This window comes from Octopus bimaculoides, chromosome 1 (assembly GCF_046866305.1).
Source record: "Octopus bimaculoides isolate indiv1 chromosome 1, ASM4686630v1, whole genome shotgun sequence".
In the NCBI taxonomy this organism is placed as follows: domain Eukaryota; kingdom Metazoa; phylum Mollusca; class Cephalopoda; order Octopoda; family Octopodidae; genus Octopus; species Octopus bimaculoides.
The window spans coordinates 127,413,550-127,432,176 of NC_142928.1; the positions used below are offsets into that span (position 1 = coordinate 127,413,550).

The following is an 18,627-nucleotide window of genomic DNA, read 5'->3' on the forward strand; positions in this document are numbered from 1 at the left end:
ATTGAGAAATTTCTAAAACTCTGCATTCCCAACAAAACTATATAACTTGCAATCAAATTGACATCTCTTTCCCTCTCTCTTCTCACTCTAAGATGAAGGATAGGAGCCTGAAACTTTGGAGTCTTCACTCCTTGTGTTTCTTATTAAACTATTCCCTACATTCTCCAATATCATAATGATTATTTTTACATTAGCACAAAGCTATATTTTTGTATGAAAATGAATGTGGTTGCAGTCATTTGAATTACTTCAGTACATTATTGGTACTTATTTTATCTCTTGAAGGGTTAAACAATAAAGTTGACTATGTCAGTAATAGTAATAGCAATGATTTCTGAAACAGATACAAGACTACATATATTGGAGGTGCATACAATCAGTTATATTTACCCCAATATTGACCACAGTATGATGAAAGATAAATTTGATCCAGATAATATTTTCATTAAGAGAGTAAAGGTAGTAAATATCTATAGGCATTTAATATACTGGTCTGATGATAGGATAAATGCTTGAAATTTTGACTTAGAGTAAAGCTGGTTGATTCAACTCCAAAGGCACAAGGCTTGTAATTTTGGAGGTAAGTTTACCTCTGTGAAATTTTAAAATCAGAAGGTAAAAACCCAGATGAAACACCAATAAACATGTTAATGATTCTGCCAGCTCACCACTGTAATAATGATAATAATAATAATGGCATAAGGCCAACAATTTTAGGGGAGGGGGTAAGTCAATTACATCAACCTCAGTGCTGAACTTGTGCTTATTTTATTGACCTTAAAAAAGATGAAAGACAAAGTTGACCTTGGGAACTTTTGAACACAGAATGTAAAGACCAGGAAGAAAAGCTGCTAAGCATTGTGTTTTGTCTTGTGTAGTAACTAATCTACTAGCTCACTACCTTGATTATGATGATGATGATGATAACATTTATGATGATAATAATTCTTTCTGCTGTAGAGACAAGGACTCAAAAATTTGTGGGGAAGGGACTAGTCAATTACATCAACTCCAGTGTTTCACTGGTACTTAATTTATTGACCCTAAAGGGATGAAAGGTAAAGTCAACCTCAGCAGAATTTGAACTCAGAAAGTACCAACAGACAAAATATCACTAAGCATTTCGCCTACTATGCTATAATAATCCTTTCTGCTATAGGCACAAGGCCTGAAATATTGGAAGCGGGTGACTAGTTGATTACATCAAACTCAGTGCTCAGCTGGGACTTGTTTTATCAACTGCAAAAGGATGAAAGGCAAAGTGAACCTCAGCAGAATTTGAACTCAGAATGTAATGCCAGAAAAAATGCTGTTAGGCATTTTGTCTGGAATGCTAATGATTCTTCCAGCTCACCAGCTTTAAGAAATAATGATTACAAATTTTCACACAATGCCAGCAATTTTAGAGGAGGAGTAAGTTGATTACATTGATCCCATTGTTGTTCAACCGATACTCTATTTTATTGGCCCCCAAAAAGATGAAAGGCAAAAGTTGAACTCAGAACATAAAGAGCAGTATCTTTTATTTCAAACATGTTATGTTACTTGTTTGAAAAGTAGTAGGAATCAGCATAAACATATCCATTTTTATCTCTTTTTCAATCCTTCATCCCTAAATTCATGTATACAGTTTATAAACACCTATCCCAATTCTATGTGCAATCCATGCATTTTGTATGGACAACTCTTCCAATTTTATGAGCCAAGCAAATTTCCATACAGTGTTAACAGAATCTATCTGATTAATAGGGATGAGGAAGGGCCTCATCTCTATTAATTATAAATAATGAATAAATCATACACCTGTTAAAAATTATCTTGTATATCTTCTTTATCAAAATAAATCAGATAATGAAGGGGGCAGCTGTAATAATCACAAAGGAATGTCAAATCAACAATGGGCTCTCAATTTAGTCATTTGATATTTCTTTTATCTCTTGATTGTTTCAATCATTTGAATGCAGCTATGCTGAGGCACCACATTGAATGGTTATTACTTGGACAGATCAACCCTCAGACTTATGTTTTGAAGCCTAGCACTTATTCTATCAGTCTCTTTTGGCTGAACTGCTAAGTTATGCCAGAAATAGCAACTAAATTACCCACAGTTTACACCTTATCATCTTTAATAAGGAAAGTCATGTTAGACTATGTAGTCCTAGATCATTTTTCATGTGACATGCCTACAAGTGTTGGCAATCATGGATCTTGAAGCCATCCATCTTGACACGCAACATTGTATGGTATTTAGCTAATCTTTCTGTAGCCAGCTAGTGTCTGCCATGGTTTCTTCTTTTAGTTTTTCAGTGTCTTGGGTACTTGGTGACGACCAGAAAAGACCCAGATACCTTTAAAAATAGATGGGAAGATTATGGTTGGAATGCCTCTGATCATAGTTGACCTGCCACTAAACAGCAACAACAAAGGAAAGTGTATAATTCCTCAAAATTCAAATGTACACTAAGGTAAAACAAACATACAGAAATAAAATAGAAGAAAATATCTCAATTTTAGATATAATCAACATCAAAAGAAGCACCAAAAGAAATAAAGTATCCAAAATGAAGAAAAAAAACTAAGATAAAATGCTTGCTAAATCAAAGATTTTATCCATAAAAGTGGAAAAGACTTCTTTGAACAAGACAAACAATTCATCACTCTAACCAATAATTTACAAGAACTATATAAAACAAAATCAAGTACCAATGTCACAACAATACCAAGTAAAGCAGATTCTTTTGAGTGGAGTGTCAACAGCAAATGGATTGCCATGGATTGATTTTGCCAGTGTTTTCTATTTGTGAATTCAGGAAACATTATCCTGAGTAAGGCAGCAACATTAACAAGTCAAATATGTCATGAAATGGAAAACAATTTTGTAAAAGGAAATTATAAAAACCATCCTATCTCTGTTAAAGAAATACATACAAATGAGATTCATTTCCTCCACCCCCTTTTTTTTCTTTTTTTTTTTTTTTTCACTAAAACTTTTAACCAAAATACAAAATTAGAATGGATAAGAATGCTGTTATTTTGGGATAACAATAAATCATATCCTGCTTATCAAGTTGTATGTTGCAGAGCGGATAAAAGCTGGAAACCTTGGTATATAGATTTAGTAGGGAAATAGATGTGTCAAGATGACTATCCAGACAAAAAGAAAAGCAAAAACTAACTGGAGCCACTAATAATATATTAGATAAAGAAACAGATAAGAGAATAAGATTAAACACAGACATACTCAAGGTATATTTTAGATACATTAGATTCATACTTGAAGAAAAGTTAAATGTGAAAAAGGATGTAATGGTACTGTGTCCTCTACATAATCTAAGAAAGACTAGTTAGGAAAATAATGACTGCATTTAGAATATGGCACCCAAAAGCCAACACTGAAAGATTGTATATATCATGAATACTGAGATGTAGAGGTCTTCTGCAACTAGAAAATTATTTTGAAATATCTTTTGCTGGATTGTAAGGTATAAGACAGCTTTTGAAGGATGAAAAACAACTGGAACTAGCAAAAACATAAAAACTAAATGGAAATAGAATTGCAAACTGGCCAACAGTGTTGAATAATAAGAAAACTGAGCACAGAACTCGAGTTGAGACTAAAAACTTTTTGATTGCCATCCCATATTACCAAAAACTTTTAAAGCAGGATACAAAGAGAAATTACATATAAGTAATTATATTTTTTAAAGCTGACTAGTGTTAGCTTTCATAATGAATATATATACCATGGCACTCCGTCAGTTACAATGACAAGGGTTCCAGTTGAACCGATCAATGGAACAGCCTGCTTGTGAAATTAATGTGCAAGTGGTTGAGCACTCCACAGACATGAATACCCTTAACGCAGTTCTCGGGTAGATTCAATGTGACAAAGTGTGACAAGGCTGGCCCTTTGAAAATACAGGTACAATAGAAACAGGAAGAAAGAGGGAGAGAAAGTTGTAGTGAAAGAGTACAGCAGGGTTTGCCACCCCCCTCCCCCTGCCAGAGCCTTGTGGAGCTTTAGGTGTTTTTGCTCAATAAACATTCACAGCACCTGGTCTGGAAATCAAAACCGTGATCCTATGACTGTGAGTCCACTGCCCTAACCACTGCGCCATTGTGCCTCCACTATATATATATAAACATGAGAATTAACAAGTTCACACACCAGTAATTATTAGTATTATAGAATAACCAAAAAAATGATGGGGTGCAAACTTCATACCACAAACAGTTCAGAAAATAGCAAAGTGTCCATACTGTCAGATGTTACAATTGACTCAAACAGAAATATTAAAGAAAATCGCTACACATTCTTGTCAAAATCATCAGAAAAGGAAATATGTTGTAATATATCATTTTCAGCAGATATATATCTCTGAAAGAAATGCAGAAATTATCCAAATGGAAATAACTAGATTGTTGTTATCGCAAATAAAAAGAAAAACCCTTAATAAATGCCTTGAGTATGATAAAAATAAATTTAGACTAATATATAACTAAAACACCAAAACTTCCATATATATAACACACAGAAGATATAGCTACAAGAAACGCTCACCTTTCTTCTGTACAATAGAAAAACACAAAACCAAAACAAAAATAATAACATCTGTACCCAAAGCACATAGAATTGCACTAAGTTGTGCAATGAAGGCACACTGTAAAAATAACCTTAATGTAACACTAATTCTATTTATATTATTATTATTATTATTATTATTATTATTATATAGAGAGGATGATGAAGTATCAGAAACAGTAATGTTAGATTAAATAATGTATTTAGTTTAAAATTTCTATGGCCCAGAAAGTAGAGGGGTGGAATTAATTTGTTTTTCTTCTAAGATTGATAAAATAAATGTCCAGCAATTACTAGGTTGATTCATTTGACTGTGTCTATCCTTGTGCTAATGTAACAAATCTCTAGTATTAAATTGTGTAATTTTTCAGTTTCCTTTACAAATTTTCATATTTTTTCTCCTTTTTTATATTTTATTTTTAAAAAATTGTTCTTTAAATTGTATGCTTAATTATATTTTTTATTTCAGACCAGATACTAATTTCTTAGAGACAATATGTTACTTTCCATTAGTCTACTGGATGTTAGGATCGATAGAATGGTAAGTGAATGATTAATTTTTGCCTTTCCCTCAACTTTCATGTGTATGAATATTTTGTTTGGGAGTGCCTTTTCCCTAAAACAACATTGCAAAAAAGTAAAACCATTCACATCTAGAAGTAAAGACATACAAAATATGAGATAATAGATGATCAAGTTGTTTGGTATCTCTCACTTGGAATAGTTTCTTCGTGTTGTGGTTTTTAAAAGAATGCTGTTTTTACCCAACAAATCCTAACCTGCAATTAAAAGGAAACTGAAACAAAATTAGCAAATATTTTTGCCATAGAGGAAATACAAGGAAATTCAAAGACTCTACCTGTGGCAATGAGACAGTGCAAGTATTAATATTTTTAAAATCAAGTACAGTAAAGTCTTGTGACAATGCAATTCTATAGTTCTGCTTTTATAATACACTTCTCCAAAATACAAACTTGTAACCATGATCTAAGCCCCAACATTGGTGAAACACATGTCATTCTCTTGAAACATTACAATGAAGATGTTCATCTTGCTCCAATATATACTGTTCCTTTAACCCAAGTCTATGAACAAATTTTATCTTTGACATTTCCACAGCATCTAGTCTTCTAATGTTGTGTAAACACTTAGTATGATACAGATGTTAATTTTAATTTAATGCTTTTTCAGTTGCATATACCAAGTTGTTCTACAAACTTGCAACTCCAGAGCCATCAATATACTTCCTTTTAGAAATAATATGGACATTAGAAGATATATATATCTATATCCAATTAATTATTTTAATTTCATCTGTTACTGAATAGAAAGCATAACTATTTATCGCCAAAGATGAAAATATTTGGTACATCAGTTTATATCGAAATCTAAGACTTTGTATCTACTTTTGGCAAATATCTTAATACTTATTAACATATTCATATTTATTTTTATAGTCTAGATGATCTTCTTAGGGCAGGCATCACGCTTGCTGATAATGTGGTCATTGTGAATAAAGAAAGTTCAAATTCAGCAGAAGAAGATACCTTATCAGATTGTAATACAATTGTTGCTGTCCAGACCATATTCAAGTAAGTAGTTAAATATTACATTGGTGAAATATTTGATATGTCTGTTGTATACAAAATGTAGTACAATTCTTTGTAGTTGAATGGTATCTGACTACATCTGATCTGAGACAGAACTCAAATGTCTGAGAGAAATCAATACAGGCATGGCTATGAAGCAGAGAAGTTTGTTTTGCAACCATGGGATTTCTGATTCACTCCCACTATGCAGCACTTTGAGAAAGTGACTTCTACCAAAACCTTATGCCAACCAACGTCTTGCAAGTTAATGTTGGCAAATGAGAAAACTGTGTAAAAACCTGACCTGATTTGTGTGTGTGTGTATGTGAATCAATAAGGGATATCTGAGCAAACTCAGTGTTTCAAGCAAAAAATACTTTGTGATACTTAGTTCCATTCAAGTTTGGTCCGATTCCATCATGGGGGTATTTTCCTTATATCCTTTATGCAATCAATACAATAATTACGAGATGACATCCTGGGATCAATATAACCATTAAAACACTTGGAAGCAGTGCCTCACGTGGCTGCTGCCCAAAAACTGATAGTAGTAAAAGAATAAAAAAATGCATGGAGAAAGAAAAAAGTAGAGACAGAGCAGACTTTGAATACATAGTATTTCACAGTGATGGAACAAGCACATTTCTTAAAGGAAGTGTATAAGTAACCATGGCCACTACTCACATCATTAAGTGGCACAACCTGTATATATATATATATATATATATATATATAATTTTCAACACATTTTGTTTATCAGCTAAATTTTATAGGTTTTATTTCACACACCTTTTTAATACCTTTGAATATTTTATGCATAGAACACTGTATGCAGAAATTCTTTATTAAATTATTAAGGTATTTTTAATAATATTCAAGCATACATAGATAGCAAAATAACGTCTTGAAACATTTTTAATTTTCTTTATTACTAAAAATAGATCAATAAGTAAATATTTTCCATACTTAGTCTTAATGTCAACTATACATCTACTATATCAAATCCAAATTTTTAGAGAGCAGGCATTGCCATCATCCAAGCTTAACTGATATACTAAATAGACCAGATCATTTAGTTTTGTACAAAAAATGTGTCTTCAAAGCAGACTAAAAGAAATTCAAATTAAAGCGTGTGTTAATCAGTAGAATTTATTCAAATGACATTCAAATTGTTTTTTTAATGGTATTAAATTTATAACCAGAATATTAATATTTTTTTAAAAAGTTGGAAATGAAAATCTGTTCTGCTTGAAGCTGATTTCAAGATGTGTGGGCATGGCTATGTGGCTACAGAGTTTGTCTTATAACCATGTGGTTTCAAATTCTATCTGGCTTCATGAAAGCCTTGGCAAGTGTCTGCTACTTTAGCCTCAGGATTACCAATACCGTGAGAATGGAACTGGTTGACAGAATCTATGAAAACCTGTCGTGTGTGTGTGTGTATGTGTGTGTACATGCATGCATATGTGCACATGTATAAATGCTGATACTACCTGACTAAAACAGTGATGTTTACATTCCTTGTTAATAATGTGTTCCAGTGTTCTGCCATTTTTTTTTACAACATACTTTCTAGAACAGCTAAAAGTTGGTGACAGGGAGGACATCTTGTCATAAAATGCTGCTTCATATAAATCTAATCCATGTTAGCATGGAAAAATAGGCATAAAATGAACAAATGCAAAAACATACAAGTTTCTATTTCTAAAATGTTTTTTTTTTTTAAATATAAAACAGCTGAATTTTTCGTCTTTTTAGATTATTTCCTAGTGCTAATATCATCACAGAATTATCACAGTCATCCAATATGAGATTTATGCAATTCCGAGCAAAAGATTCTTATTCATTCCAAGTTTCCAAAATTGAAAAGGTAAGTGTGTTTTCTTGTCTTAAAACTTGCTGAAAGATCAGGAATGTTGAAAGTTTCTCTCACACATATTTTCCTATTTACTATATCCTAGTTTCAACAAAGTGAAGTAATTATATTAACTATAAAAATCCAAATGTATGTTTTTCATTTAAAGGAATACATTTTTGTAGTTTAGTGAGTTGTTCATATATTTCCAGATACTTGATCTTAATATTGTTTTATGTTGCATTTTATCAACAATAGCATCATTGGTTACTGTTTTTTTATGGGTCAGTTAATAATTTACTGCCTTCATGATGACAAATGAGATAAGGGATTGTCTGTACAACTGGGCAGAACAAATATCACAAGTTCTGGTTTATTGGTTTTTCTCTCTGATGCTTACATCTTTTTGTCAATTGATATACATACATAGCTACATTTTCTGTGTATATGTATATATAATAATAATAATAATAATAATAATAATAATAATAATAATAGTAATAGTAATAATGATAGGAATTATTTCAAAGTAGTATAGCATTATCTTTAATTCCTTTTCATATATATATATACAGCTTCAGATAGACCTACACATGTTTCTACTGCAACAATTAGTAACCATTGCAATTGCAACCCTTCATTAATACTGGTACAGTTTTTTTAGGGTCTTTACTTCAATATCCTTTGATTTAACTGTGTGTATACACACTCATATATATATGTACATATGTATACACACACACACACACACATACATTGGATTACAATTATGGTTAGAGATAAAAAAAAAGACCCACAAATTTTGCTGAAATGATCTGTATATATCGTCTCAATCTGTGATAGAAGAAATTTTTACAAAAGTCATCTTGATGTGTTACTGAAATTTTATGAAAACATTACTTTCTATTCTTTCATTAAAGGTTTACATCTGACACAAACTTTTGATTACTATTCCCTAACTTAATTTGTTTGATGTTTATGTTTCTTAATTTTCCATCATTTCTCAAAAGAATTAAAACTAATGATAAAAGGAATAAGAACGAAAAGAAAACTTTATCTAATTTTTTTCTTTTTTAAAGAAAGAGAAAGAGAAAGGATCCCATATGTACTACATGTTCAGATTACCATTTGCAGCTGGCAATGTCTTTAGTGCAAGTATGTTGGATACTTTATTATATCAGGTAAAAAAACATCTATTTTTGTTTATTATTTTCTTTTTAGAATTGAAGATTTTAAAAATTGCATTTTCTGTTTGACTCAACTTCATCTTTAGGACTATGTTTGGACATGTAAAAATAAGGTTATATTAATATAATATAAAAACCTTTTCAGAAATCTTGGATCAACTCCAATATAAAAATAAGTAAAAGAAAGCAAACATAGGAAAAATATTGTGTGACATATGAAAAGTAGAAATAGAACAAATTTGTTGGCTTTTATATTTAGGATTTTAATGAGTCTGTTGGGTTGAAGAATGAAGGATGCAATATCAAACTTGGAGGATATACACTTGACCTGGATATGTATATAGATGCAACTGAAAAAAGGTTATATATTGAACAGAAATATTTTAGTGTGCAGAGTGGACTTTAACCATAAGAGTCGTTAATAGATGATAAATATTAATTTTAGTGAATAATGATCTTCAGAGCTCTTATTTGAACAGCAGCTGCACAACTTATAATGGACCATCTGAAAAAAGGGTGGATTTTGAATACTGATTTATTGTTGCATGTTAAAGATTACCACAAACAGAATGGTGTTTGCTACAAATATTTTATTTGCAGTTTCATACAGGAAAGAAGGGAGGTGCTTGTTTACTTGGCAGACTATCCTAAATTGATAAGATTATTGTAGTTGATGTTTAGCTTAAAATTCTATTAGGAAAATGTGGGTAAGGAGTTAATTCCAGTAGATTGAAATTTTGGCGATGAATGTTTTCATAAAGTATTTGAGACATTTGCTGTCAAAATATCCAACATTAAATTAACAACTGGTTAACCAAATGACTAAGTTGAACCAAACTGCATGTATGTATATGTTTAGAAATTAGTTAGAATTCAGAGAAACTAATGTGAATTATAAACTGCAGAAATTTGAATAAAGATTAGGTTTGACTCAAGATAAAAGTTAATTATGATATAATTAGGAGAAAATATTACTTATTAATTAGTATTGATTATTTATGATGGTAAATGATTTGTTGTTCACACTAAAGTTATATTATAAAATTTTTGCACATTTGAGATAAGTTAAATAGAATATTTATGTTAATTAAGCAAGCATTTATAATTGATACTAGTAAATAAATGCATCTATATTGCACTTAGCATTTCCAATACATGTAAAGTTGTTTTCAGAACTAAACTGTAATCCATGATGTTTCCATCTTTTCATATAGGCATTTGTAAAAGACTATTTGATAACATTTGTTCGTCTGCTACTTGGTATTGACCAAGCAGTGGGATCTGGCCACTTATCTTGTGTAAGTATACAGTTTGACTCCTTTGGAAGACTGATTTATGAGCAGGTTGATTACTGCACAAAATTCATGTATATCATTATTTTTTAAATGAAATTCTATCACTTCAGTAGACTGAATTTGAGACATTACATTTCTTATACATATATATTTCTTATTTCCTCTGCTGTTGCTTCATAGATTCAAAATAATATTCTTTTTAATCTATTTTTAATCTGTGTCTGAAGATTTACAGTTGGGAGATGGTCTACATGTTTATACATATATGCTTATTTCTATTATGAGTTTATTATATTTATATTATTATTATTATTATTATTATTATTATTATTATTATTTATATTCATAAAATATATTTCCCATCTTCTATTGAAACCTGTGTTACACGGAATTAAAATGTTACTACATATTCAAATCTTTGTTTTAATATGTATTTACTCTGCAAATATTATAATGAACCAGGAATCTCAACTTATATGTATGGTTTTCTCATTTAATCTAAAACATCTCCATACATACATGTATTTGATTACTAGAACATGGGGACAGAGCTTGGGTTATAATCCCTTCTGTGCACTATGTGTGTGTGTGTGTGTACATAAAGAGGCAGATAAAAAGAGAAGCATAAGATTCACAGATAAATCATAATTTAATCACTTTCAACTGCTGTTTCATTAGCAATAAGCATAATTAATTCTATAATTCCATAATTAAGATATGTAATTAGTGAAAATTAATATAATTCACTTATCATTACTTATGTACATTAATTTTGTAATTGTAGAATTAATTATGTTAATTTCTAATAAAACAGCTGTTGAAATAATTTTTATGTGGAAGTTATGATTCTCTGCCTTTTATTCTAAAGATACAATGCTGTTGTGGAGGATTTTTGCTGATAATGTGTATAAACACAAGATTCTTCTAGATTTACTGCAATTGAATTACACATTGCATATTGGAGCTTAATTACTTATGAGTAATTAAGCTCCTAATTCCCATGGGTATATGTGTTTTGATGTTTTATGCATCACCTCTTTGTATGTGTGTGTGTGTATATATATATATATATATATATATATATATATATATATATATAATTAAATTATGAAGAGGAACATATATTTTCCCCATTTGCCACAAGTAATCTATATATATAAAAATGAGAATGTGTGTCTGTCTGTCTGTCTGTCTGTGTGAATCCCTAAAACTCGAGAACTACGCAACCAATTTCATTCAAATTTTACACATGCCTTACTTAGGGTTCCAGTTGTGTTTTAGTCAAAAAAAATTATTAACTTCTTGCAGAGTTCGAGCACACGGCAACATAATATCTCCTCCACTATTTAAGTATTACGTGTCAAAAGTGAAACAAAAACACTCATGTCAAATACTTTCACTTTAAAAATGAAACTATTCCACTAACTGAAACAATCACATTTCGATACTGTAGTGACAGATACTTTCACAGAGAGAGAAAGAGAGAAAGAGAGAGACAGAAAGAGAGAGAGAGAGAGAGAGAGATGTATATGTATACATATACATGTATATGTACACCATTTCGATACTGTAATGACAGATACTTTCAGAGAGAGAAAGAGAGAGAGAGAGAGAGAGATGTATATGTATACATATAGATGTACACGTATATGTATATATATATAGATCTATACATACATGTATATGTATACATATGTGTAGATGTATATATATATATATATATATATATATAGATGTACATGTAACATGTACACATATATACATATATACATGCATACAGATATCTATACATATATACACCCATCACACACACATACACATGCACACAAACACACACATTAGTCATTTGTTTTCTTATCCAAAACTACGTCAAAAGTACTGAATGGATCTTTATGAAATTTGGAAATTATATTATTTGCATAACGGCTATAACTCCCATGAAAATTCATATATTTTTGATGTTGATGAAATTTTAACCCGAACATAACAGATGAGCATTATTTAGAAAACGATGTCACACGTTATCGAGGCTACCATTCTTTCTGGATGTGCAAAAGGGGATGACGTCTTTATTCCAAGAATTCCTCTTACTCCATCAGGAGCAGACATTCCTTTTACATTCAGAAGACTACAATTCCCCCTTCGTGTGACTTTTGCCATGTCCATAAACAAATATCAGGGTCAAACACTGTCTGTAGCTGGTCTTCTCTTGGAAGAGCCCTGCTTCTCACATGGACAACTGTATGTTGGCTGCTCAAGAGTGGGCAGCAACAAAAAACTTATTTGTATATGCTCCACAAGGGAAAACAAGGAACATAGTTTACAATGAGGTGTTATAATCACAACAGCAAGAAAGTATGTACATGATCACCTTCTTTTACGAAACTTCATTGACTTTCATATATTTATATTGATATACATATATATACGTGTGTTTGGGTGCGTGTGTGTATATACATCTCTATATATAAAGATGATGCGTAGTCTAGACGGCGTTTTTAGATTTCATTATTCTCTTTAACCCGGGCAACGCCGGATATTTCTGCTAGTTAGCTATAAAACTGAACATTTATCACTCATTGATTTTTATCCACAGAAATTGTGTAATGAAATATATAATTACAGTATATTTTTGTAAAACAGAAACTTTTTTTTTATTTCATATTTTGGCTTTTTAGATGAAGATAGCAAAAGATGATTTATGGATAAGAACATATGGACGGCTGTACCAGAAACTTTGCTCAACAACATGTGAAATTCCTATTGGAATTTATCGGACGCAACAACTCGATGGATCTGATACAAATTCAGTAAGTATCTTACAAGTATAAATCAAAGCACAAATTATATGGATGTTTAAGCTTATTTATCTTCATCAGTTTATGTCATCAGCATTCAAAGAATCTTTTCCCAATATAATCTACTACTTACAATACCTATCTAATAGGCAATATGAACAAGAGATGTTCCCAACAGCAATTTCATTCAAGACCATTATAAAGAATTTTTTGGGGTGTCTAACAATTCTCAATTTCCTCTTGTGAATCCTGTCACAGAATGAATATCAAATGATACCAGAGACAATATCATTATTGAAAGTGCACTGAGTTTATGAAACATAGAACAAATGAAATACATATCAGTTGCCACTGACACTCTCTTTATGTTTCAGTCAGCTTTCAACTATGTTTAATTGAAAAATATAAGTCTATAACATACTAAAGTAGAATATCAGTATCCAGGCCATAGATGCTCATTTAAAGATCTCAATATATAATGATATTCCTTTCAACATGATAAAATAAAAGTGAATATAACAATGTATGTGAGTTTATTGACTGCATTAAATGTAACAATGCACTTGTTTTTGTCCCTACATGCAAATTGTGATCAAATCAGTATGTGCGCTTAGTTGTACTGGATGCACTTGCAGATATTTATTATAATATATATATATATATATATATATATATATATATATATATATATATATATATATATATATATATATATATATATATATATATATTATATATATATATATATATATATATATATATATATATATATATATATATATATATGTGTATGTATGTATGTATGTATGTATACACACACACACATGCACCATGTTTAACAGTATAAATGATGCACTCAAATTTCAGTAGAGCATTTACAGAGAAACTCATCTACCTAAGTTACAGAAAATGCATAGTTCAAATTCTGCAGGCAGCTTGTCACCTTTTTTCTGCTCCAGGGATTTTTTTATTTAACGCATTGCAAGTTACTGTTTATAGCTGAATTACCTTTGAGGTATATAATCAATATACACTTATTTGCATATTTCTTGTTGCTTCTATATTCATATTGTAAATGTAAATACATGTTTGTGTATATACATACAAATATATAAAAGCGAAATATATATGTGTGTGTGTTTCTTTATATGTATGTATTTCCATATTACATATATTCAAAATGTGCAACAAAAACAGCTCAAAAGACAAAGTGAAAACTGGATGGTATTAATATTTTAGTTTCCAAGAAAGGCAGTGAGCTAATAAAATTGTTAGACCATCAGAAAAATAGCCCAGCAGCATTTATTCTGGTACTTTGTACTCAAATACTGCTAAAGTCAACTATGTCTTTCATCCCTCTGAAGTCAATAAAATACACAACCAGTCATATAGTGGAGCTGGTCTACTCAACTAATCTCCTCCCTTCAAAATTTCTAACCTTGTGCCTAAACCAGAAACCATTATATTTTTGGCCCAATGAAAGATTGTGAAATTATAAATGTCTTTGACATCTTTTGCTTAAGTTTTTCTTCAGAAGTTAGCTACACTGAAAGAAGGAGTACATGGAAAGTAAAGAAAAATAGGAGGAAAATATGTGTTGTTTTGTATCAAGCCATTTTAAACATATACAAGGGGGTGCTGAAAAGTTCCTGGCTTTGAGTAAAAGAAAATACAGGAGGATCACTTAATTATGATTTTATTCAACATATTTTTCTCTCAGATTTACACACTTATTGCAGTGGTCCTTCAGTTTTTTCTAAGCCCTGTAAAAGAACTCTAAAGACTGGGCCTCCAACCAGGCCTTTCGCAATACCCTTAAAATCAGGAACTTTTCAGCACCTTTAGTATAGTAAAATTGACAAAAAGAGTACAGTGAGCTTGCCTTGGGGAGTGGAAAATCCAGCATTTCAGTCAGTGTCCTTCTTCAGGGAAAAGTAGATAGGAGAGAAATTTAAGGGAATTACAGAACTTTAGTTAACAATAGCAGTCACAGATTCACAATCTTTCACTGAGCATAAAAAGGACTCTGAAAAATGATTCTATTTAAAACATTGGATTTTCCTTTCCCCACAGCAAGTTCAGTGTATGCTTTTTGTTGATTTTACTAAATAATGCAAATCTTGCCAGCGTATATCAACACCAGTTTTCTTGGAGTCTATCTGTGTGTGTGTCTATATGTATATGTGTGTGTGTAATCCAAATAATAAGACGAAGAAATATTTTGATGATCAGTTACAATTGTTTATTTATCAACTTGACCTTGAATGCCAGTTTACCTAAAAGTTTAAATTGAAAATTTACATGATATTTGTGGTTTGGGACATTAGAGTAGTACTTCATCAAACTTGCATCAAAGGAGCGCTTTTACATTGTGCATCTTTGCTTTTTGTCTTATTATTTGGATCATATTTTACACTTCACTAAACCCACACAACAGTTTTACTGATGTGAAACCAGAATTTTGTACACCTGAAGAATTTATTAATGTCATGAATGACAGACTGTTCAAACTTGATTTTTTTTATTAAGGATTTGTCATATTCGTTTTTTTGTTTTTTATGTCCAGTTTAAAACAATAACCTTCCTTAATCTAGTATTAGTACATTAAAGCTTTGATACCTACATAGTACTATTCTCAAAATACAGTGATGGTAGTACTGGCATATTATTTGTGTTTTTCAGTGAGTCAGATAAATGTCAATAATTTTACAGCTAATGAAATCATGTGTTAGACTTCTGGTACATTAATGATATATTCTACATTTAATGTATCTGTGTTTTATTTTGGTTTGTATTTTCTTATTAACCATGCTTCCACAGTTAATCTCATCATTTGCTGTGGAGTTCTATATTAGCTCTACAGAAAACTATAAATATACATCTGTGTGGGGTATCCATAGCCACTCCGTGCTTTTAAGATGTATAGATTACCTTGTGGACAATGGAAGAAAACCTCAGTTGAGCAGAACAAACAGAAACATTTTCATGATATTTCTTTTATAACAGATGGTTTTTATTGGGTTTTTATCCCAGATTATATTCAGAGTTTCCATAACTGGCACATTAGTGATTTCTGATGCCCATGGTGGAAATGTTGTCAATTTTGTTAATTTCCTGTGGAATTTCAAGGAAATTGTCTGCTGATCATACGCTGTTTAGTCAGTAATTCTTGATGATGCTGTTTGGTCATTTGGTAATTCTGTGTCTGGGTGCATTTGTAAACTTATAGGTGGTTAAGTGTTATGAGGTTTGTGCCATAACAATTCATCATGAAATTCATGTAAACTTACCAAGTTGTTTTTGAGGGTTTTTTTTTTTTTTTTTTTTGCTGATCATTGTATTTGTTATAAAATTATTTGAGTGATCACTTGCAAAATACTACAAAGCACACAAACATAGCATTATTGCCATCAATTTCTGCTGAGACTCACTTTGCCTTTCATCCTTTTGAAGTCGATAAAATAAGTACCTGTTGAGCATTGAGAGTTGATGTAATTGGCTTACCCACTTCATCTGGCTTTGGGCCAAAAATTTGAAACCATTATTACCATCACTTTATTTTGAGGAAGTTCATTACACATTAAATGACTAATGGATTTAGAAATGCTGTTTCCCAAATTAAACATAAAGAATTATTAGGGAAATTTAAAAAAGCCTTAAAAAAGTTAAAACTTAAATTTAGCCGCATCTTACATATATATATATATATATATATATATATATATATATATATATATATATATATTACTATTATTATTTATATATAGAGGGTGATAAATTGAATATTAATTCAATTTAAAACCAAGTGGCCTAGCATATAAAAAAATCTGAAAATTCAGAAAAATTGTATTACATGTGTATAAGAAGGGATGACCACTAAGTGGACATCCTATATGCTAGAAAGAGGTCATCAACGACCCAACCACAAAGAAAAATAATGCTCTCCAGAAAAAAAAATAATGTTCTCCAGAAAAAAATTGCACATTTGCTCAATTACTCACTTGTTTCTATATGCTTATATGCTTCCACACCCTTGTTTATGCAATTACCAACTTTTTCCACTTGATAATCTGTACCACTAATACAGCCAATACATTTGAATAAATAGACATACTGGAATGTTCACCAGCTGCTGTATATTGATTTTATATCATCTCCACTTTCTTATTTGCCGAATATAAATCAAGGGTAAACCACTTTTTACCCCTGTCCATATATAATACTCAATTGCAAGATTGCCATGCAATAACGCAGTATACTGGATAGGTATTATCCCTTAGTTGGTTTCTCAACCTCTAACTCACACAGAAATATATATATATATATATATGTAGTTGAAAAATATCGTTATATGTATAAATATACCATAAACAATTATAGAAAAAATCGAGGAGAAAAAGATGTTGAATCAAAGCTAGATTTAATATCAAATAGGATTCAATATACATGCACGTTTCAAAGGACAATACAAATTTATGAGAAAAAAATTATAAACATAGTAATTATAATAAAATTAAGGCATTGTCATTTTCATCAGTGTGAAGAATTTTTGTAAGGACATTAAAAAAGGTTTAATAAAATAAAGTAAATTAAAATAAGATACAATAATGGAGAATACAAAGATTCAACATCTTTTTCTCCTCTATTTTTCTATAATTGTTTATGGTATATTTATACCTATAACGATATTTTTCAACTACTATTTTCATATTCTTATTATTTGCTCTGGCTGTCTTTTATGAATATGATGAATCTTTATTAGAAACCATTCTTTCTCTCTTTTTGGACTTCTCAAAAAGTTTGAATTGTTCTCTTTTGAAGGTATTTTCCCCAATACACACACACACACACACACACACATGTGTGTGTGTGCATATATTGTATCAAAATACTGTGTTAAGTCAAATGTTTTGCAATATTTTGGTAACTTAGCTGCTTTATTCATCAGTTACAACAAAAGCAGCCTAGCATTCAGAGTATAAGCCATTGTGTTGCACCATCTGAAGCCACCTTTCTGCTAGTTCTTTGATCCCATGCTGATGGCAGTTCTTGTCTTTTACTGAAGCTTCCACCTCTTCCTGGTACAATGCAGGAAGTGAGTCATGGATCGGAAAAGGTAGTAATCTGAGGGAACTAGGTCCAGACTATATGCTAGATGTGGCACCAATTCAATTCCCTCAAGTTCCTGGAGTTTATTCCAAGTCATTCTAGCAGTATGTCTTGCATTTTCTTGCTGCAGAAGAGTGTGCTTTCTTTTAACTGATGCTGTATATTTTTGCCACACAGTGGCATACATCTGTTCCAGCTATTTGGAGTATATG

The 18,627-nt window shown here is 30.8% G+C and overlaps 1 protein-coding gene across 27 annotated transcripts in view; it reads left to right on the top strand.

Moving 5' to 3' along the window:
* LOC106878725 (potassium channel subfamily T member 2) overlaps positions 1 to 18,627 on the top strand; it is a 668,752-nt gene that overhangs the window by 589,443 nt on the left and 60,682 nt on the right. For all 27 annotated transcript variants that reach the window (XM_089357587.1, XM_089357572.1, XM_089357576.1 and 24 more), the window contains 6 exons: positions 5,052 to 5,123; positions 6,040 to 6,174; positions 7,930 to 8,041; positions 9,106 to 9,207; positions 10,428 to 10,511; positions 13,187 to 13,318. In XM_089357587.1, the coding sequence (XP_089213713.1) occupies positions 5,052 to 5,123; positions 6,040 to 6,174; positions 7,930 to 8,041; positions 9,106 to 9,207; positions 10,428 to 10,511; positions 13,187 to 13,318 (637 nt within the window). The remainder of the gene's footprint in view (positions 1 to 5,051; positions 5,124 to 6,039; positions 6,175 to 7,929; positions 8,042 to 9,105; positions 9,208 to 10,427; positions 10,512 to 13,186; positions 13,319 to 18,627) is intronic.